General features: G+C 41.6%; 1 protein-coding gene across 4 annotated transcripts in view; it reads left to right on the top strand.

The window, feature by feature from the left end:
- Positions 1 to 23,914, top strand: part of LOC149316036 (forkhead box protein P4-like) — a 194,223-nt gene that overhangs the window by 129,490 nt on the left and 40,819 nt on the right. For all 4 annotated transcript variants that reach the window (XM_089514649.1, XM_089514650.1, XM_089514647.1 and 1 more), the window contains exons 6-9: positions 5,852 to 6,002; positions 10,333 to 10,537; positions 18,136 to 18,240; positions 20,456 to 20,543. In XM_089514649.1, the coding sequence (XP_089370775.1) occupies positions 5,852 to 6,002; positions 10,333 to 10,537; positions 18,136 to 18,240; positions 20,456 to 20,543 (549 nt within the window). The remainder of the gene's footprint in view (positions 1 to 5,851; positions 6,003 to 10,332; positions 10,538 to 18,135; positions 18,241 to 20,455; positions 20,544 to 23,914) is intronic.

Below are 23,914 nucleotides of genomic sequence, written 5' to 3'. Positions count from 1 at the left end.
ATGACTTCCATGACAGCCATGGGCCTGTCCCAATTGGTCTTGGGTCCAACACATTGTGCGGGTAATACACTTGATGTGGTCTTCAGTATGGAACAGGAACATCCATGGGCAGACATAACTCTAACCTTTGCCCTGTCATGGACGGATCATTCTCTGGTCAAGGTGTGACTGAAGGTTATTACCGATACCCCCCTCAGGGATGGAGGACCTATTAGAATGGTCCGCCCTCAAAGACTGATGGAACCTAAAAGGTTCCAAGAAGCCCTAGAGGGTTTTATGGTTGGGAACGACGGCAATTCTGTCGATGCCCTGGTTGATACCTGGAATAACGACCTTACCAGGGCTATAGACACTATCGCTCCTTTCCGACTTGCTTCAAATAAGAAACCATGGTACACCCAAGATCTTCGGAAAATGAAGTGAGCCACGCAATGACTAGAGTGCTACTGGTGGAAACACTATCGCTTATCTGACAAGACACTCCATAGGACCTTTCTTGGTTCCTATGGAGTGGCAATCGATGCAGCAAAGAATTCATTCTATGCTGCCCGTATTGCATCAGCACAGTCCCGTCCAGCAGAGCTGTTCAGGGTGGTTAAAGAGTTAACTCAGTTGGTTCCCTCCCAGAACCCTCTTTTAAAACCATCAAAAGCCTGCTGTGACATGTTCAATGACTTTTTTGCAGCTAAAAACTCTCAGATAAGGGATGATCTTGATGCCAATATTACAACAGAAACTATGAGAGAGATGTCCAGTGACTCCATGGACTATGTTAGACTGGATCACTTTGAGCATGTAAATACCGATGAAATTGACAAGCTCTTTGGCTGCGTAAGGAAGATGACATGCCCCTTCAATCCCTGCCCATCTTGGTTGACCGCTCAAGGAGGGGATGCAGTAACAACTTTGCTTCAGGCTATAATTAACACATCCCTCAGGGAGGGGAAATTTCCATCTAAGCTTAAACAAGTGATGGTTAATCCATTTTTGAAAAAGCCCTCCCTAGACCCTCTGATCAGAAACAACTACAGGCCGGTCTCTTTATTACCATTTCTGGGCAAGATGATCGAGAAGGCAGTCGCCTTCCAACTCCAGGTTGTCTTGGATGAAGCCAATTATCTAGACCCATTTCAAACCGGCTTCAAGGCGGGCTATGGAGTTCAAACTGCCATGGTCGCCTTGGTCGATGATCTCCGTCTGGGCATCGACAGGGGAAGTGTGACCTTGTTGGTACTCTTGAACATCTCAGCGGCATTCGATACCATAGACCATGGTATCCTTCTTGAACGCCTGAGGGAGTTAGGTATCGGGGGCACTGCGCTCCAGTGTCCTACCTCTCAGGTAGATCCCAGATTGTGAGGCTGGGGGACAGATGCTCCTCTAAGAGAGAGCTGACATCTGGCATCCCTCAGGGCGCCATCCTGTCCCCCACACTATTTAACATTTACATGAAGCTGCTGGGAGAGATCATCCGGAGGCATGGGGTGCAGTGTTATCAGTACGGTGATGACACCCAAATTTATTTCTCTGTGCCTCTCGCCCCTGTAGTGACCAAGGATGGCATCTCTCCTCTAAATGCCTGCCTCGAGTTGGTAATGGGATAGATGAGGGAAAACAAACTCAGGTTAAATCCAGAGAAAACGGATGTACTAGCGATAGGATCCCTAGGCCCAGGCAAGGAATTTTGTCAACCTGTCCTGGACAGGGTTGCACTTCCCCTAAAGGATGAAGTGCGTAGTTTGGGAGTACTCCTGGATCCGTCTCTGCAGTTGTCATCTCAAGTAGATGCAATGGCTAGGAGTGCTTGCTATCAACTTCGGTTGATACACCAACTGCGCCCTTACCTGGACTGAAAGGACCTTGAAGCAGTGGTACTTGCACTGGTAATCTCTCGTTTAGATTTCTGTAACATGCTCTACGTGGGGCTACCTTTGTACCAAGTTCGGAAGCTTCAATTAATTCAAAATGCAGCAGCCAGATTGGTCACCGGAGCATCAAGGCTTTTTTAACTTTGTATTTTTAACTTTGTTTGTTAGCCGCCCAGATTGTTCTCAGTGGGGCGGGATACAAATAAATTTTATTATTTTATTATTTTATTATAAGGCTTGTCCACATAACACCAATATTAAAATCTCTGCACTGGCTGCCGATTAGCTTCTGGGCGCAATACAAAGTGTTGGTTATCACCTTTAAAGCCCTAAACAGCTTGGGCCCAAATTACTTGAGGGAACGCCTCTCCCTACACAATCCGCCCCACACCCTCAGAATATCTGGGAAGAAATCACTAGACTACATAAATACCAGGCTAGTGACCACGTCCCACAGAGTGTTTTCCGCTGTGGCCCTCAAGTTGTGGAATGATCTGCCAGAAAAGATCCATCTTATTACCACCCTGGACGCTTTTAAAAAAAGCACTGAAGCCGGATCTCTTCCGGCAAGCCTATCCACCTACCCAGTCAGCATTGCATGCTTTCATGGAGTCAACCAACTGTATAGTATTGTATTGTATAGATAGTGATGTATTTCTATGCTATGCATTTGACATGTTTTATTGTTGTAATTTGCTGATTGCTGTAATCCTGCCTCGATCCGTAGGGAGAGGAGGGAAATAGAAATAACATTTTATTATTTACATTTTATTATTATTTTAAATTTACAGCGCTTTATAAATAAAGGTTAATAATAATAATAATAATAATAATAGTTGTTGTTGTTGTTGTAGTGGAGTCTCCTTCCTTGGAGGTAAGCAGAGACTAGATGGCCATCTGTCAGGGATGCTTTGATTTGGATTTCCTGCATGGCCCGTGTGGTCTCTTCCAACTCTATGAGTCTATGATTATTATTATTATGTTTTAGCAGTGGCTGGAATGAGAGAGTATAAGACTACAAGGAAAGAGCTCCAATAGAAAAAGATGAAGTTTATATTTAAATATAAGAAGTAGCATCCATTACCCCACTTGGGGTGTAGAAGTGAAATAACAATAGAAGATATGTAGAGGTGATGATGATTTGGCACCTTTTGTTTGTGCAAAGGAGGGCATGTTTCATGTTTCCAGGGGCCGTTTTTTTTTTCCGTTTGCCCAGTGGCCTAGGGGCACATGACTTGCGCCAACAGGTTGAGAATATAAGCAAGACCATCATGCAATACACAGGAACTAGAAAATTGAGGCAAAGAAGAGACCTTAGAACACTGGAGCACTTTGGAAAGAGCATCCTCCACAGGAATTGAAAGTTGATTAAGAAGAGCTGAAGAAAGGGTAGAAGCAATTGAAATGACAAAAAGTAGGAGGTTTCAACTAAAAGAGGATGGGTTAAACTGTTCTAAAGTTAAGATTCAGGTTTTTAGAAGCTGCATGTAGTGGAGGCCATGATTTGCTGCAAAATTTTGTGGCAAACTGTGGTGACAATTGTAGAATTGTCACAGTAGAAAAACAGCCAATTTACATGAGGGTTTTTTTTTTTTTTTTTTTTTTTTTTTTTTTTTTTTTTTGCAAGACAGGAGATGGGGAAATGTTTTAGGGTGCAAATAGGGATGTGTGGAAGGCACATGATCAGGGGCTCAACAGAAGGGCAGCTAAATGCCACCCCTTTTAGCCCTGAATCGTTGCCGTGGTAACCACACACTGCGGCAACTATCCACTTCCTCTTGGGAGCAAAAAGAAGCTGCTGTAAACAGCTTCCTGGAATAGTGGTGCTTATGTGCCATGATGATGCCACTTCCAGCCAGAGCCGTTTGGGCGCTTTGCCGCCCTTGCGTCATAATGGCATGCCCGTGTGGATGGGCACACACCATTATGGCGCACGTGCGGCGGAACTAGGGCTCTGAGCATGTAAACGCTCGACCCTAGTACGCAGTCAGACCGGCACAAAGTGCCAGTCTGTACTGCCCCTAACCTGATAAAAAAAGTCTGATAAAAAACAATCACAAAAGCGATAGAAAGAGAAAGTATGGGATGTACCCATAGAATTACGTTTTCTTTACTGATTTTAAAAAAAAACAATGTGAAGATTACCACTGCTATCCTCTTATTACAGTCTGCTGGTTCGTTCATAGCTCAACTCTGCTTAATTCTCTTCTCTTTTGCTATGAAAAAGTAGCCATTTTAGCCTGTTTTGGTCTCCTTGGATATTTCCCATGTCTGGGGCTGCAGTTTATATACCTCTTACCAGAGTAAACGTCATTGAACTGAGTGTGTCTTAATTCTGAATTAAGTCATGATAAATAGATTTGCACCAGACCTATAACATTCAAATATATAAATGTAAACAAAGTGAACACCTGTTGGTGTTAGCTTGTGATAACTGACAGAAGTGAGGAGAGCTGTGTTTATGGCTATGTACTGTATTATAGCTGTATCTTTCTTATTTAGGGCATTTATGTTTTGCTGTTACATAACTCAGGGTGGCATATATAAGAATCCTAGGAGACGTCTGCTCCATTCATTTAGAAGATCCAGACCAGACCAGGTCCTCCAAGGTATAGGCATCAGGTATCCTCAGACCATGCCTTGGGGCCAATTATCAATTTGTCTTTTTTGGTGGCAGATGAGATACTTCATCATTGCTCAGTCAGCATTAAGTTATTTAATGTAATGTCTATTGGGAGTTTTCTAGAGATTTTTAGATAATAAAATCTTCATCAGATTGGGGGGGGGGGGGGACAAACCAACTTCCAAGTAATAATAATCTCTTGGAAAATCAATGTACTAATTATTGTACTATACAAGTCTTATAACATTTTTATTGTTATAATAATTTGATATGACAACCATGTGCCTTAGACTTTAAACCCCTTATTTTGCCTTTTTGCCCCTTTAAACAACACCAAAAAGCATATTTGCAAAGGATATAAACAAGGGCAAATCGCACCCAGTATTCGTCCCACAGAAATTAATGGGCTAAGGATACCTAGAAAGAATGAACAGTTGCAAATGAATGTTACTTTGATTGTCTACAAAGCCAGTCAAGTTACAGTGCTTTAATTATAAAATGAATTCTGTTGCTGTTAATTTCTGCAGGACCAAGATATGAATTATAACCATGTTATTCAACATAACCCTTTTTGCGGGGGGAATTGGATGGACAGCTATTTCTGTTTCCTGTCCATAATCATGTTCAGTATCCGTGACAAGTTCTGCAAAACCTTCACTAAAATGTAGCCCATCCAATGTGTTACCTTGTTCTCCCTGAAGCATTACATAACCATCAGATGTGTAAATCCTTGTGGGAGGAAAGTAGTGCATGAAATAATGTCATATAAGTGTATAATCCCTTTTACCAATTCAGTAAACTATACTTTTAAAAAACCAGCATTGAGAGCAGTAAGAGACCTCAGGTCCTGAGTATTGAGGTCTCTGGATTAGACATTGCCAAGACGTGTTGAGTTAGTTCATGAAGGTGAACATATTTCCTTTAAAGATCTCCCAGGTTACCATGCACATTTGCGCAAGCTCTACATGCTGTATTTTGATACATGTATGTTTAGAGAAGGTAGATTCAGCAAAGAAATGAAATTCTGTCTCTTTATGCAAAATCAAACGCCCAGACTTTGTGGAAATGCTCATCTGACAGTGAGACTCAGCATTTTCAGTGCTCTGCCAAGCAGGCTCGCTCTCTTCTTCTTTTCTGCCACCCTCCCTCCGTTTGCTGCTCTGATAGATCAAAGGCTTTTCTGTCTTGGTTATATGCTGTGTGGCCACTGAGGACAAGAGATCAGGACTGTGAGCTGTGTTGGCTGCAAGCAAGGCTAAAGCTAGGATTGGGCTGCTTATGCAAGACCCTGGAGAATCCCGTAGGCCTGTGCTACAGGGTTGAAAATAATGTGTTTTGATTTTCTCCTTTTGTCTTCCAGCAGCCATTAGGGAATAAGCAGCTGGCATTCCAACAACAGCTACTGCAGATGCAGCAGCTGCAGCAGCAGCACCTGTTAAACCTCCAGCGACAAGGGCTGGTCAGTTTACAGCCAGGACAAGGCACCGTTCCTCTGCAGACCCTTCCACAAGGTAATGCACATAAGCTTCCTTGCTCTTTAAGTGCAGTCGGGGGTAACTGACCCCCCCCCCCCCAGCAGCAATTAGCATAGCCAGTTGGTTGTCTGTTAATTTAAAAAGCTGGATGTTTTCAGTGCATTTGGGGCCTAACATTTGGCATGCTTTTGGTTTTGCTATAAAAGAGACATCAATAAAGCATTATTAGACCAGAATGTAATGTGCCTGATCCACCTCTTGTTCAAGGAATGCCTTGGAGCTGTGTTGCTGATGTTAATGTGAAAGAGTGGGGGCTTAATATTTCATTATTCATCTTCAATGCAAAACACAGTAATTGCCTGACACTAGACACTCCAATGTGATGATGATGCTTTCCGTCTCAAGGAGGGGCTGTGTACATAAAGTAGCTTTGCTTTATGTAGACATCTTATGCTCCTTTCCACCAGAGATTATCCTTGAAGAAAGCAACAGAGTCTGACTGTTGCAGCATCCTTTGAACATTTTGAGGTCTACTCCCCTAAATGACTTGGTCTAAGCTGATTTTGTATGGGAGGATTCGGTGGGGGGCAGGGATTGTGGTGAAAGGAATGCTTAGATATTGCTTATGGCCCTAACACTACCACCTTATCCAAGCTTGTCTGGTTTTCTATTAGAATTGTTGTTGTGAGCTTTCAAGTTGACCCTAAGGTGAGCCTATTATACTGTTTCTGGGGCTCAAAGTGTGTGACTTACCCAAGGTGACCCAGTCTAATAGGTTTCCATGGCAAAGTGGGGAATCAAACCCTGATCCTCAGGGTTGTATTTCAGCATTCAAACCACTACACCACACTGCCCACGGGTATTTGGGATAGCAAATTAGAAGTAGTTTGGGTGCTCCCTTTAAGTCTGACATCCTAGATGCATTTGACTCGATGATGAGAACAAAGCCCAGTCTCATCCTTTGCAGAAGAAATCACTACATGAAAATATAGAATGAACAACTACCAGTAATTATATAGTTGAATTATTTAGCAGTTTCAAAGGCAGTCTGTTACTGTGTCATAAACTTCAACAATCCTACCTACTTGAAAAGTAGTGTGATAATCTAGGTAGCAAAATAAATACAAAAATGAATGCATCTTGCATTAAAGACCTTGAATTCTAAATGATATCAAAGGTACTCATAGTATATAACATCAGACATGCATATAGAACAGAATAATCCAGCGCCCTTTGGATTTGAGTAAATCTCAGACCTTCTTTTCAGGCCTTCTCATACCAAAGAGATGAGGGAACACTATTACCAGATTCCATGAACTGAGGGATCATTATTAGATAACTACAGTTTACATCGGGGTGAGCAAATTCAGTCCCACAGGCTATAAGTAGCCCCAGGCCCTCCCTATTTTTTGGAATCCTTGTGCTCCTCCAACTTTTTTTTTTTTTAAAGAACTGACATTACAGTTTGCTGTGGAAATTCAGTGGCAAATCCCAGCATGTCTTATAATCAGTGTGAAAAGGAGCTGAACACACTATAATCAATATCATTGTCAATTTCATTCTTTTTCTTTCATATTCAGTAGTCAGTATCATAGTCAGTGTCCTATTAAAATCAGTTTAAGAACATTTTAGATCAGTTTATATATGTTAAATAATAATGAATCAAGTATGAGTGGGGAATTTTATTTGCTAATTATCTGAGAGGATTTCTAATGAACTAGATAATATTTAATGAAGAATTAATTTAGGTTCATTTTCTATCTACTTGTAGCTGACTTTATGTATTTTTAACTATAAACATCTTTTAAAAAAAAAAAGAAAGGACCACTGATCAACTTGAAAATTGACCCCTGCCACTCAGGTCATCCCTTGAAGTAACATTTAAAACAGAAAAGAATAGGCTAATTGACTTTCATATTTCTGCTAAAATCTAGAGTACTTACCACATCCACATATTTATAAATGCAAGAAATAGTTGGAGCTGCAGTTTAAGCCCATGTATTCCTTTTCTTAATAAATGGGTGTGAGCACTTTCCCAGCTTTACCATTCCTTTCTCAGTAATGGTATTTCTTTATTTTCTTATTTATACCCTACTTTTGTCTTAACAGGGAATTAAGGTAGCTTATAAAGGAATTACAAGGAATGAAAAATGTAGAGATGAAACCACAAAAAGATATTACATTAAAGCACAGTGAAGCACATTATAAAATTAAAGCATAGTTGAATTAATAGCACAACATTTTAAAAGTTCAGCGCACACTCATTAAATGCCCCTTCCTCAGCAGTCAGCCAATTGCTAAAGGACTGCCTGAATAAAAAGTTCTTGCCTGCCCATGGAAAGACAGCAGGGAGAGGGCAGATATTATACCTCCATAGTACTGTAACATGAAGTGGATAAAGTGTGCTCTGGACAGCTACCTGTTGGTGATGCTCTAGCTGGATTTCCTGCATTGAGCAGGCGGTTGGATTCGATGGCCTATGGGCTCCTTCCAACTCTATGATTAGAATCATAGAGTTGGAAGAAGGCCATAAGAGAGATTCACTCCAACCCCTTGCTGTGTAGGAATACACAATCAGAGCACTCCTGACAGATGTCTGTCTGTCATTTTTAAAAGTCTCCAGAGAAGATTTCCACCATATGCCGAGGCAGTTTATTTCACTGTTGAACTGTTCTTACCATCAGAAAGTTCTTCCTGATGCTTAGGTGGAATCTCTTTTCCTGTTGTCTGAATCCATTGCTCTGTGTCCTAGTCTCTGGAGCAGCAGCAACAAACAAATTTGCTCCATCATCCGTAAGATATATCTTCAAATATTTAAACGTGGCTATTATGTCACCCTTTAAACTTCTCTTCCCCAGGCTAGCATACCTAACTCCCTAAGCCACTCCTCATTAGGGCATAGTTTCCAGACCTTCCACCATTTTTGGTTGTCGTCCTCTATGACACGCTCCAGCATGTCATATGCTCAACAATCAGAGCTATGTAATAACCCAAAGCAAACAAGATAATATTAAAACAACAGTGTGAAGTCGAAGGCTTTCATGGCCGGCATCCATGGGTTTGTATGGGTTTTTTGGGTTATGTGGCCATGTTCTAGAAAATTTTCTTCCTGACGTTTCGCCAGCATCTGTGGCTGGCATCTTCAGAGAAAATGTTTCTCTGAAGATACCAGCCACAGATGCTGGCGATATGTCAGGAAGAAAATTTTCTATAACATGGCCACATAGCCCAAAAAATCCACAAAAAAACATTAAAACAACAATTCAGGAAAAACAGAATATAATGTAAAATTAGGAAATAAAAACATTGTCATCTGCTAATTTATCAGTGTCCATCTTTTGCTAAATTAAAACTTTAGCTATGTCAGAATCATCATCATCATCTGTCAAGCTAGGGTTGATGAGCATTGAAATTTATTCTGAACATCTGGCTTGTATATCCCTTTAGTTCCCTGCCCCCCATGTAAAAGTACTATAACATCCACTCTGGGAACGAGTAGAAAGCAGAGAGCAGTACACCAAGAAATTTCTAGTATGTCTCCCCTAACTATTCTTTTAAATCAGGAGTGGAAACTGTACAGCCCTCTAGAATTTGTAGAACTCCAGCTCCAAGCATTCTTCAGCATTGGCTATGCTGGCTAGAACAGTTAGGAATGGCAGCCCAACAATAGGTGAGGGTTCCAACAAAACTCATCCCTGCTTTAAATAATGGTGTACTAAGTTTAGTTTGTTTCAACTCTGTCAGGCACTTCTTGTGTTCTTAAGCAAAGGTGTACAATTGTGATCAGCAAGAGAGATTAGTTTCACCTTAATTGTTCTGTGATCCTAAATATACATTTTGCATCATAAATTACAGTCAGCCCTTCTTATACACAGATTCAAGCATCCACGGTTTGAAAATGTTAAAAAAAGTATAAATTTCAAAATCTAACTTTGATTTTTCATTTTTTATAAGAGACAGCATTTTGCTATGTCATTATATTTAATGGGACTTGAGCATCCATGGGTTTTGTTATCCACAGGGGATCTTGGAACCAAACCCCAGCATATAACAAGGGTCCACTGTACAAATCCCCCAGGACAATGGAGATTCTAGTTACAGACCACAGAACTCTCAAATATCTCCAGTCTTGCTCTGAAACATAGTAAGCCCTGTGAGATACTTGGATGCCACAATTAAGAACATTACATAAATAGTTGTGAGGAGAACTATCTGTGGGTTGGAGACTTACATAAATTATCTCTTTGTGTCACTAAACTAAACTGGAAAACCACATCTTCAATTATTTAAGGCTCATTTGCTATGCATTCTGACTCTTTTTTACCCTTTCTCTTTTTTCTTTTTACATTTTCCAATGTGTGAGAAGCTGTGTGTCCCTCAGACCTTCAGCAGCTGTGGAAAGAGGTTACAGCTACTCAGCCTGTAGAAGAGAGTATCAAGCAAGAGGGACTTGACCTCAGCACCAACACCTCCAATTCTACCTCGTTTTCGGCCGCCAAGGTCTCTCCTCCAATTTCCCATCACCCTCTCCCCAATGGACAGAACGCCATGCTCGCACAAAGGAGGGACAGGTAGAAGCTGATGGGCATTTATATGTGTAAGACGTATGGAATTTGCCAAGAATTGAGGTTCTATGCCAGAGGAGGGTGCAGTAGTCCACTGGATAAATTCTACAGTGATAATTCGGAGAGCCCTAGCCTCTGCTCTCCTCTCCTACATTCAGACCTATGACTCTGCTACTGCAGTTTGACACAAGGTTCATTTTCTAGGAGTCAGATTCATGGCTACTCCTGCTTTCAGTAACATGATGCTGCTGAAGCCACAATGGGAAGGTGTGTGTGTGTGGGGGGGGGACTTGGCTTCTTTCAGGTCAGGCCCAGTCAACTACAGCCTAAGCTTAATTGTTGTTACTTGTACAGCATAGTAGCTGATGGAAAAATGGAATTGCATAACTACTTAGCTTCTGATAAGTGGATTTTTTTCATGTTGGCTCAGCTGCTCTTTTTTGGTGTGCTGGTGCAGAAACTACCTTGATTTTTTCAGTTTACCTTACTAATAAAACATGAATTCTTCATATTTACAAACATCAGGGGAAAGACTTTGATGCTGCAGTGTTGGAGAATGTCCAGTCAGTAACTTCCCACACTCCTGCATGAACTGCCAGGAACATAAAAGATCTTGCAGAATGGTTGAGATTTTCCCTTGGGACAGCCCCACCCATTAATGACAAGAAGGCAGCTGTGTTAAACACACAGTGTGTATGTCTGCCAATAAGAAATATTACACAGACTTGTGCTATAGGAATAGGAAGCTCTGCATCAGTGCCTCCAGTCTAGGCAGTTACAGCCACCTGGTAACACTGTTCATTCAGGCTGATATGCACAGGAACTACTACTTCTGTCTTTTTGGTGAATTTGGAGAACATCCACTTGAGGAAAAAAGCAGGTGTCATACAGTACAGGGGAATTCTGAACTATGGTCCAAAACACACTGGAGAAAGCATCCAGTTTGAGACCACTTTAACTGCCCTGGCTCACTGCTAGGGAATTCTGGGAACTGTAGTTTTATGAGACATTTAGCCTTCTGTATCAGAGACCTCTGGTGCCACAATAAACTAGAATTCCCAGGATTTCCCAGCACTAATCAAGGGCAGTTAAAGCAGTCTGAAACCACATTTTTTTCTGGAATGTGTTTTGGACCTATGATTATGCTGTGTATCACTGTTAGTTTATTATCTAATCCAAAGGTACCATATTCATAAAGGTACTCTTGTTCTGAAAGAATTATCCTCAAAATTGGATATAAAACTATGAAAGTGAGCTCTCAGCATTCCTTGAGCTCCAAATAGAGAGCCTTTTTGAGTAAGGCATCTGCAAATATCAGCTTACTAGAGTCATACAAATCATTGTTGGAGACCTAAGTGCATATAAAATGATTTTATAGCTCTAGTAAAACTTTGCTGATAAGTAAGTTTCACAATAAAAGAGTTTTAATTATGCCACTGGGTGATAAAAATTATTTATTTATTTATTTAACATTTTTATGTTGAAATATAGTGGACCCGTGGTATCCAGAAGTTCAGTACCCATGGACAGAATCATATAGTTTTTAACATTTACATGAAACCGCTGGGAGAGATCATCTGGAGACATGGGGCGTGGGGTTATCAGTACGCTGATGACACCCAAATAGTTTTCTCTATGTCTCCGACTGATGCAGTGACCGGGGATGGCATCTCTCCTCTCGTGGCCTGTCTGGAGTCGGTAATGGGCTGGATGAGGGAAAACAGACTCAGCCTGAATCCAGAGAAAACGGAGGTGCTCGTGATAGGTTCTCCTGGCCCGGGGAAGGTGGTGGTTCCACCTGTCCTGAACAGGATCACGCTTCCTGTGAAGGACTCAGTACGCAGTCTGGGGGTGCTTCTTGACTCGTCGCTCCACCTTACATCTCAGGTGGATGCGACGGTCAGGAGCACCTGTTATCAGCTTCGGCTGATATGCCAGCTGCACCCCTACCTGGGCCAGAAGGACCCTGAAACTGTAGTACATGCTCTGGTAACCTCTCGCTTGGATTTCTGCAATGCGTTCTACATGGGGCAACCCTTGTACCATACCCGGAAGCTACAACTAGTGCAGAATATGGCAGCCCGACTGGTCACTGGCATATCCAGGGCCAGTCATATAACACCAGTGCTTAAGGATTTGCACTGGCTGCCTATTCGCTTCCGGGCGCAATACAAGGTGTTGGTTATTACCTATAAAGCCCTAAATGGCTTGGGCCCAGGGTACCTTGAGGACCGCCTCTCTCCATACAATCCGCCTCGCACACTCAGAACAACTGGGCAGCAGTTGCTAAGGGTTCCAGGGGCTAGATTAGCTTCCACTTCTAGGAGGGCCTTCACCATCTCGGCCCCCAACCTCTGGAACTCTCTGCCCATTGAGCTCCGCTCGGCCACCTCCCTGGCCCAGTTTAAAAAGGGGCTGAAGACTTTTCTATTCACACAGGCATACCCTGATATGAGCCCCGAATAACCCTACCCTCTTCTCTTCGTCAGCAATGGCAAGCTGGCTGGAGTGTTTTATTATTTTATTGGATTTTAACTGAATGTACAATTTGTTTATATGTATTATTGTAATTTGTGGAATGTTGTGCACAGCCCTGATTTTGTAGAAGGGCGGTATATAAATAAATTTATTATTATTATTATTATTATTATTATAGTTGGAAGAGACAACAAAGGCCATGCAGTCCAACCCCCCTGCCACGCAGGAACTCACAATCAAAGCATCCCCAACAGGTGGCCATCCAGCCTCTGTTAAAAGACCTCAAAAGAAGTAGACTCCACCCCACTCTGAGGAAGTGTGTTCCACTGTCTAAGAGTTTTTACTGTTAGGAAGTTCCTCCTAATGTTGAGGTGGAATCTCTTTTTCCTGTAGCTTGCATCAATTGTTCTATGTTCTAGTCTCTGGAGCAGCAGAAAATAAGCTTGTTCCATCCTCAATGTGACATCCCTTCAAATACTTAAACAGGGCTATCATATCACCTCTTAACCATTTCTTTTCCAGGCTAAACATAACCAGCTCCCTAAGTCTTTTAAGCCATGGTTTCCAAGCCCTTTACCATTTTGGTGGCCCTCCTTTGGACATGCTCCAGTCTGTCAACATCCCTTTTGAATTGTGCCCAGAACTGGACACAGTTTTCCAGGTGGGGCCTGACCAAAGCAGAATACAGTGGCACTATTACTTCCCTTGATCTAGACACTATACTTCTATTGATGCAGTCTAAAATCACATGGGCCTTTTTAGCTGCCACATCACACTGTTGACTCATGTTCAATTTGTGGTCTATTAGGATTCCTAGATCTGTCTCACACGTAGTGTCCTTAAGGCAGGTGTCCCCCATCCTATATCTATGCATTGCATTTTTGCTACCTAAGTGCAGTATCTTGCATTTCTCCCTGTTGAAGTTCATTTTGTTAGTTTTGACCCAGCTTTCTAATCTATTAAGGTCATTTTGACTTTTGATACTGACCTCTGGGGTATTAGCTACTCCTCTTAAGTTGGTGCCATCTGCAAATTTGATAAGATACTATCTATTCCTTCATTCAAGTCATTGATAAAGATGTTGAATAGCAGTGGGCTCAGGACATAACCCTGTGGCACCCTACTTGTTACTTTTATCCAGGATGAAGAAGAGCCATTGTGGAGCACCCGGTCAGCCAATTACAAATCTACCTAACAGTTGCATTGTCTAGCCCACATTTTGCTAGCTTGTTTACAAGAATATAATGAGGGACCTTGTCAAAGGCCTTACCGAAATCCAGCATTCACTTTGTCTATCGAGCCTGTAATTTTATCAAAGAAAGACATCAGATTTGTCTGGCATGACTTGTTTCTCAGAAACCCATGTTGACTTTTTGTGATTATGGAATTGCCATGTAGTTGTTCACAGACACTCTGTTTATTGATCTGCTCTAGAATCTTTCTTGGTATAGATGTCAAACTAACTGGACGATAATTGTTGGGATCCTCTTTTTTTCCTTTTTGAAGATGGGGACAACGTTTGCCCTCCTCCAGTCTGCTGGGACTACTCCTGGTCTCCAGGAGTTCTCAAAAGTTATTGCTAATGGCCCTGAGATTACATTTGCTAATTCTTTTAAAACCCTTGGCTGTAGGTCATTTGGTACTTGAGATTTAAATTTGTAACCAGGCATTACTGTACTTCCTCTTTATTTATTCTTTGCTGCATTTCTCATTTTGTGTTCTCTGCTCCATTTTCCTTAGGCTGAGCACCCTTTTCCTTTTCTAAGAACACTGAGACAAAGAAGGTGTTGAGTAATTCTGCCTTTCCTCTGTCCCCTTTTAGCATTTCACTATCTTCTCCACACAGTGGCCCCACAATATCCTTCTCCTTCCTTTTGCTACTGACATACCCCAAAAAGCCCTCTTGGTTGTTCTTAACCTCTCTAGCAAGCCAGAGCTCATTCTGTGCTTTCGCTTTTCTGACTTTACCCCTGCATGTGCTAGCTATTTCTTTGAATTTCTCCTTAGTGATCCCCCCTTTTCCTTTTCTTGTACATGTCCCGTTTAAAACTTAGCTCAGTTGAAAGTTCCTTAGTCACCCATCCCAGTTTCCTCCCATTTTTCCTCCTCATTGGAACTGTTTGAAATTGTGCCTTCAGTGTCTCCCTTTTGAGAAACTCCCATCCATCCTGAACTCCCTTCTCTTTTACTACTCCTAACCATGGGATTACCGTGGGATTACCCCAGTATTTCCCTGAGTTTATTGAAATCAGCTTTCTTAAAGTCTAAAAAGTGTCTCTGACTATGCCTGGCTTCTCCTTTCCACTGAATAACAAACTCCAGGAGAACATGGTCACTCCCACGTAAGGATCCCACCAGTTGCACCCCATTAACCAGGTAATCCCTGTTGGTTAGGATCAGATCTAAAATGGCTGATCCCCTTGTTGCCTCTTCCACCTTTTGGACAATGAAATTGTCTTCCAGGCAAGTGAGGAATTTGCTAGACCTTAATGTTTTGGCTGAATATGATTTCCAATGAATATCAGGATAGTTGAAATCTCCCATCACTACTCTGTTTCCCCTATCTGAGAGAGTGGTCATCTGTTCTAGAAAGACATCATCTAATTCCTCCATCTGACTTGGGGGTCTATAGTAGACTCCCACAATAACATCCTTGTTGTTTCCTTTCCCTTTAATTTTTATCCAGATGCTCTCCACCTGGCTTCCAGGATTTAAGTCCTGGATCTCTTCATAGGTGTAGACATCCCTGACATATAATGCTACTCCTCCTCCTTTCCGGTTTGGCTTATTACTTTTAAAAAGGTTATACCCCTCTATGACTACATTCTAGTCATTTGATTGAATTTGAGAAACCATGGGTTGAAATGAAGAAACATTTATTTATTTTTTTAAGCTGCAATGACCAGGCTGAGAAGCAATCCCAGGACACTAGCAAAGGCTGAGGCTAGACCCTGGCAAGTCAGTGCCTCCTGCCCCCATGAAAATCAATTCCAGCACAAAGCTACAATCAGAACCTAAACCTCTTCATCACTCTTTCCTACCTTCTTATTACAAAGCTACTGCCAAAATTTAATCCCTGCCTCACACCATTTCCCACTCTCTCACAAGGCTGTATTTCCCAGAATTTAAATTTCCTTATTCATTTCCCACTTTGACACAAGGAAACCTGTGCTAGAATTTAAAGTCACTTGTTTCCCACTTTTCTCACAAGGAAGCCTCTTTTTTCCACAATTTAAACTCCTGCCTCACTCTCATTTTCTCACAAGGAAGCCTCTGCCAGAATTTAAACTGCCTCACTTTATTTCCCACCTCCACACAAGGAAGCCTCTGGCAGAATTTAAACCCCCTTTCCTGCCAATATACCTCCTTGCCCAACTCCTTCTGCCTCCTCTCCCTGAAGTGGACCAGTAGCAAATCTGGCAGAGGCTTTCTGATGAAAAGGTTGAGAAGGTGGGAAATAGAGTCAGGAAAAGGTTTAAATTCTGGCAGAGCCTTTGTGATGGGAATGTGCAGGGGGAATGCCTTCCTGGTGCTTGTCACCCAGGTAATTTTAAATGTTAAATGCGGACTTGAGCATCCATGGTTTTTGGTATCTGGGGTGGGTGGGTCAGGAACCAAACTCCGTGGATACTGAGGGCCCACTGTATTTATGTTTCAGTTGGGCAGATTGTCACATATTAAAAAATATTGGAAAAGATAATCTTTACTAAAACCTTTACAAAATCATAACCCAAATGAAACAGCAACAGATTGGTCATCCACTAAAAGTTTGGAAACTATTTGGTCAGTTACATTAAAAGGTACTAAAATGAAGACAAGCAGAGTAGGTGCTAAACAGAGTAGGTGCTAGCTGACTTGAGTCCCATACTGGAAGAAAGATGGATAAAATAAAATTAAATAAAATATTTTGGAAAGGAAGCTTTGCAAATGACAGAAATGTTGAGCTTTCCAGAGACATTTTATCAGTTCTGTTGACTCTAGACTTTTTAGTACCTTATGTTGAGAAATAATCTAGTAGGCTTTAAATACTGTTGAGATGTGTTCACTGGCCACTGTATTCCAAACCAACATAAGCAGTTCCATTTACAGTCCACTGTAATATCTTAGATGATAAAGGGACGTGGCTAACTATGACAAATCACATTTTCCCAAGAAGATTCACATCTACTTTATTATTTTTTATTATTATTATTTATATCCCGCCCAGTCATAAGGAATCCAGGCAGGTTACAGCAATAAAAATACAGAGAACACAATAAAATAAAATACAAAAAATAAATAAAATACAATACAATAAAATAAAAGAGAGTGATGTGAGTTACAGAATTCACAGTTAGACCTGATGGAATTGGGCCTGTCTTTTTCACTCCCTCCCAGGTCTGATGATGACAGTAAGAACGGAGGGAGGGTTCATCTTCTTGAGGCAAGAATTTTATTTTAATTAATTTTAATTTAATTCTTCTCGTTAAATTTAAGAGAAAAATTGGTGACAGAGCGACGTAAGTCACAGTAAATAGGGAGAGGAACTAGGTAGGGAAGGCCTGCTGGAAGAGATCCATCTTAAGAGCCTTATTAAAGGCTGTAAGAGTAGAAATGTGGCGGATCTTCTCTGGCAGGTCATTTCATAGCTTCAGAGCAGCAGTTTATGTTTTGTGCCACTAATGACATTTGAGTATCCAGCTGCAAAAAGGATCAAAAAGATGAATGAAGATGAACCATGTCATTCTTCTAGTCTGTATCTGTTATTATGAGTTTAGCCATTTAGAATCAGGCTGCCCATGCTAGTAATGTGTTTAAATGGGTGGGAAACCAATGTGCACACTGCAGGTAATGGAGATTCTATAGAGGTTGGATGTTCTGAATGAGCATATCTGATCCACCATAACTCCCTTATGGGTTTGCCTTTTGACCAAACAGTGCTATTGAACAATATAATGTATTTATGGTCTGGAGAGGAGAGATGTGAAAGTCTATATAAGGTGAATCTCCCTTCTGCAGTTTTATTCCAACCATTCATTAGAACATCAGGCCTTGGTGAAAATATCTAGGAGACATGTCTGGAGCTGCCTTTAATAGCTTGATGCTAATGCCTTTTATTTTATTTTATTTTGCCCCCTCCTTCACAGCTCTTCTCATGAGGAGACCCCTGGTTCTCATCCTCTGTATGGACATGGAGAGTGCAAGTGGCCTGGTTGTGAAACCCTCTGTGAGGACTTGGGACAGTTTATCAAGTAGGTAACCCCCTTCTTTGTGAAAAGCATTCTACTGCAACTGTGTTCTTTGCCCCTTGTCTTCCCTCTTACTGTTTACTGATGCTTTGGAGCATAAAGATAGCTTGCTTTATTTCTAGAGGCATTCTCACCACACTAGGGATGGGGATAGTGCATAGTGAGCTTGGGAACTTCAAAAATAAATTTCATTCTATAGAATATGTGACCCACAATATTTAACACCTCTTCCCCCATCCTAGAAAACTTAAGCAGAGACATATGGAGTTGTTAGAGTTAGAAACATTGGCCACAATACTTGTGCTTTACTTCCCCTTCTGTGAAATGGAGCTAGGTTGCTCTGTTACATTTCTGCAAAATACAACTGTATCCCTGACATTGATTTTGTTGGGAAGAGCTTAGAAGGTGCCAGGCACTATGCAGCGTGTAGAAAGAAAGGAGAACAAGGGGATTGCAGGCAAGAATATGCTAACAGAGAAAGAGGCTGACTGAGACCTACATAAATGTGAAGGCTTAGGCGGGAAAGAGGAGACATAACAGTAAAGTTTATAGCTTGCCCATGATAGGAAAAAAGGAGGTGGGGGGAGGAGAACTAGAGAGAAACAGATGGCAGTACGGCAGCCTGCTGACACTGCTTGTGGGCTCTGTCACTGACTGATTAACTCCGCTGTCTAAGAGCCCTCTGCTAGCGTCAGGGTCAAACAAATTGTTTTCACGCTTCGTCAGAGGTTTACTTAATTAGTTCATTTGCAATTAGATCTCTTTGTAGCCAAGATTTTTAGCAAAGACATCAGATGAAACTGACGGGTTTTCTTTTCTTGCCTGTTCAGGATTCCCCCCCCCCCCCAACCACCCTTCTATGCTTTTCTACTAAACATGCTCCCTACATCCCTCCACATGCATATATACTTCTCCTCATTTTCTCTCCTCTCCCCCCACCATGCTTGCTTCAACCTCCCACTCCACTGCCTTCGAACAGAATGTTGTGGGGGTTTGAAATGACGTTTTGGAAGGGATGGCAAAGTTAGGAAACACAGGCTGTGTGCCTAATCAGTGTGTGTATAGCTTTATTCTGTAAGCACTTCAGCAAATGTTGCCAGCCCCACCTGCCTTTTGCTACCGAAAGATCACTGTTCTTAGCCAACAGGTGCCAAACAAACAGACCTGAAGCAGATGGAGGGGCCACTTGTATGCTCCTTCAGAGCCCATCCTAGTCTTTTGCATGCAAATAGGCGAAGGTGCTGGAGGTAAAATCTCCTCCACCTGCACTACCATATGTAATTCTGGCCCAAATGGAGCCTCCTAGCATTAGACAGCCATGCCCAACTACCCACTCACATGAAAATGTCTTGACATTGCTTAAAATAGTAAGATTACATTGGATGTTGTTTAATAACTAAAGCAAGGCTCTTGAAATAAAATGGATATCGTTCTCCACACTATGCCAGTCTAATTCATTTGGCTGACAGTAAAAAACCTAGCACACACAGTTTAAATGCACAAGCTTTGCAGTGTAAGTTAAAGCCCAGACTTGCTCTGGTTTTGTTAAACTTGATATAGCAAAATATTTCTATCTCAAATCGTCACTTGCCCACTGGAACTGGGCTTAAAATGAAGGGCAGGACAGTTTTTTCAGGCAAAACCATGAGCCCACAGTGGGAATACTGAGGATGTAATGGGTGAAAGAGAGATAGATATTCTGTCCTTATAACCCATCCTTGCTGAGTGAAAACAAAATCTGTGGGAATATAGGAACATAAGAATGTTGAGCTATATTTCTAATTAGTTGATGAGTATGATGATTCACCATTCATAGTTCAGGATATTCACCCAATCTTTTGATTGTTATGCTATGATAATATAGACTGTCATAAATATCATTGGACAATTTGCTGTGGATATGTATGGAGGAGTGAATAAGAATGTTAAGAGTTGGATCAGGAAACCCTAATCTCTAGTCCTTGTGTAGCAGTGATGTTCAGTGAATGTCTGCTGGATTAAGTTCTTGAGAGGAAGAACAGGATAGAAATAGGACAATTAAATCTTTTTTTTTAAAAAAAAATCATTGTCTAGGCCATCACAGACTGGATTTCAGCTTTAAACCAGCATATTAGAGAATTAGAATAAATTGGTGAAAAAAGTAAAAGGAGCTCTGATTTTTCAAGCATTGCTCATGTTAACTCACTAAGAGGGGAAAACAATGTCTTCTGTTTTTTAGACACCTCAATACAGAACATGCACTTGATGACCGGAGCACGGCTCAGTGTCGAGTTCAAATGCAAGTGGTACAGCAGCTGGAAATACAGGTGAGTGTCAATGTATGCAATATTTAGTTCAAGTTAAAATTCTTGACCATAGCAAGATCAAGGAACTATATTCTTTTGGTGTTTGTGTACCTTACTGACTAATTTAGAATTCCTTTACACTATTTTACGGAATACCTAAGGGTTGCTTCCCATATCCCTCCCCCTCAGCCACTTTTCCTGAAGTAATTTTTGAGCGGAATATGCCATATGCATCCCCACAACTGGATGAATAGAAGTGTGAGTTGAATACTGACAGTGCCAATTTCCACAGTCACCACAGGATTTGTTTTATTGTTGCAAGGACAGCAATCACTACAACTTTTATCTGTGTACAACTAAGTTCACATTTCACTTCTCCACCTGTCAGTGAATATGTACCTGATGATGAGTTAGAGAACAACTGAGATGGAGGAGAAAATACTCTTAGTGGTTTAAGGCTTTTATTATCTGTTCTGTTGCAGCAGGTTTTCTCACCATATGTTCACTTGTCAAGGCACAAAGGGGCCTGCAGTGGAAAAAGGTGGTTTTAGAAGGCTAAAATAAAGAAAGCTAAAAACTTAGTGAATAGATTTATCTGGTATCCTTGGACCATTGCCAAGGAACACAGGCAGACCATGAACTTTTCATGGCTTTCATTGTTCCCATTTTGTGTTCTCATGTGTTGATATTTCCAACTCTCAGTTTGGGACAGTATCTTGGACATGCGAATCAATCATAGATGAATCCAGTGATGCTGCTGAAATTGGCAAGCACTGTGAAAATCAGCTGAGATGTACCTTGCTTCCATAAACAAAGATTTCAGTTCTGTGGTTGGAAAATATTTCTGGAATATCACTGAATTAGTTTACAGCCAAGAGCTAACAAGAAATATGTGAATACTACTAAAAATAATAGTAGAGCATCTTTGCCTCTATTCTGGAAATATCCAATAATCATGATGATAAGTCACCATAAGTAGAATTTTTGATAGTGAAGTAGTGGAGGAGCAGAAAAAACATCCAGGATGCTGACATTATAACATTTGGTTTTTATTAACACAAGGTTAGGCAACTGCACTAAGGGTGGGACTATTCTTTGCCCCTACACACTGGCAGAGGGCAATACTGGGTTTTCCCCAAATCAGAATGGCATGATGTCACTTCCATTTGTTTCAGTTTCATTGAGGCCATTTGGGAGATGGTGGGTGGGTCATAAGGGGTAAGGGAAGCAAAGTCTCTGTGGTTTTTTAATTCCTCCAATTAATTTTTCAGAGTGTCTAGAGCTTTGAGGGTGTCTAGGGAGCCACAAAATAGGGTTGGTGCTGCATGCAGCCTGTGGGTATCACCTTCCCCAGCCCTGTATTAACAGATGCTGTCAGGAGTAAGAGTGGGGTTATATGCTGCTTGTGATCAGAGTAGCAATCACATATCTCCTATAGGAATTGGTAAGGCACACAGAGAAGCTGAGTATATTTAACATGAGAATACACATTGGTCAATTGGAAGGCACATCTAAAGGAATTATGGATTTTACTTTGGTACCTAAGTGATACTGATAAAAGATTGTATAATGTGTAGGGCCAGGTAATGCAGCATATGGTCTGTAATATATAATTATTGCCCAGAGTGGGAAATAAACAGGGAATACTTTCTATTTCATTACCATCCAGCTTTCTGCGATTACTAGTACTGATTCTGGTCTGATGGACTCTGGAGGGATTGTGTGGCAGGGGCATCTGTGTTACTAGATTTGATAAGTATAAGGGAGCACATGACTGAAAAGACCAGTGTTCCCTGGAACATGACTCTCTGCAGCAGCAGGATTAGTGGCAGAGGAAAGAGAGTACCGAAGAGCCAGCCAGCTATAATACACAGTACAGGCAGTCTCTGTTGAAACTAAACTTTGGTCAGTAGTTGCAGATGGGTGCCTGAGAATGAATGTAGAGACATGCCAGAAGAGAAGTATTAAATTAGAAAGGAATACAGCACTCAAAAGATCAGAGTTAAGATTGTTACATACTCTGAGTCAAACCGTGTGATTCTAGCCTGTTCCCAAACATTCACTAAAGCAAAAGGTTGAAAGCAATTACTGAAGCTTAAAAGAGGGAATGTGGGAGAGAGAATCTTTTAAGAGAGCAGAAAGCTCCATGCATGAAAAGGAGAACCTGCCACCAGAGCTCCCAATTATAACATTTTCACCACAGAGCTCCTGCTGTGTCGGCAGCAAGAGTGTCTGCATCACGAGAGTGGATCTGTCATCTCTAATGAGAGCCATGACAGTGCCAGAGCGTCCTTGCGTCAGAGCTGCTCAAACTTTCAGCAAACTCCACTCTGGCTGCTGCCTTTAACTCCTGCCTCACTGGCCCTTTCCTTTTGTTGTGGGCAAGGATTCCAAACCCAGTGGGAGAGGAGAGAAATACCCTCTTTGGGTGTGTCCTACATTCTGCACAGGGGCCAATCAGGTCAGGGAGGAACTGAGGCAAAGTTTGAGGGGAGGACTCAGAAAGAGAAGGTGACACAAAGGGAGATGGTGTCAGATCCCATTGCTTCTGCAGCACTCAAACTCTCTCCCTGTGCCACAGCGAATATTTCACCCTTCTCCGCACACTGAGAAATAAACACACACCCCAGAAGCATGCAATTAAACCAATGTTGCACATCTGGAAAGATGGATGGGCAGGTGTGTGGGTGGGTTGGGAAAAGCATGATAGATGGCTGAGAGGAAGCTGTGGTTGGGGGAAGAAGAGATGCAAAACATGGACAAGTTGGAATGTGCAAAGGAAAACATAAGGAAGGGTCTAATCTGAGACAGTTGCAAAAAAAAAAAAAAAAAAGAAAGCTTGTACAAGTGATCCAGCAGCTCCACTTGGGGGATGACGACCTTGATACCTCAGATGTGTAAAGAGACCATCGCATAAGGTTTAGGTAGCATAGTGGATGAAAAGAAGAAGAGCTGAGTGGAAAGGCAATGGACGAAATATGTTTTTGGATGTTCAGGATTGTATGTACATTGTGGCTTCTTTTGTCAATAGTAGCTTCTTCTGTTTCTGTATGCCCAAAGCCCTTATAGTGAGGTCAGTGTTACAGCTAATATTAGTGCACAGCAGATGCACTAGAGTAGAAAACATAACCATACATCCAGATTTTGATATCCAATAGGAAAAGGCACTTCTCACCGTCTTGGAAATGTGATATCCTGGCTGGGTTTGTGGCTCTCAGAAAAAGTCAGTGTTACTGTAGAATTAGGGAAGATGGCAGTTTTTTCCTTCAGGAGGGCTATAGCTAAGCACCACAGCGAGAGCTAAAGGGAACAGCCTTGTATTGTCACATTACTGTACTTAGGAAGTATTAGTCAAGACAGGAGGATGGCATGTGCACACTGAGGCTCAATTG

This window comes from Sceloporus occidentalis, unplaced genomic scaffold (genome assembly GCF_023333645.1).
Source record: "Sceloporus occidentalis isolate IW3139 unplaced genomic scaffold, rSceOcc1.0.p SCAF_3, whole genome shotgun sequence".
Classification (NCBI taxonomy): Eukaryota; Metazoa; Chordata; class Lepidosauria; order Squamata; family Phrynosomatidae; genus Sceloporus; species Sceloporus occidentalis.
This window is presented reverse-complemented; position numbering and strand designations above follow the sequence as displayed.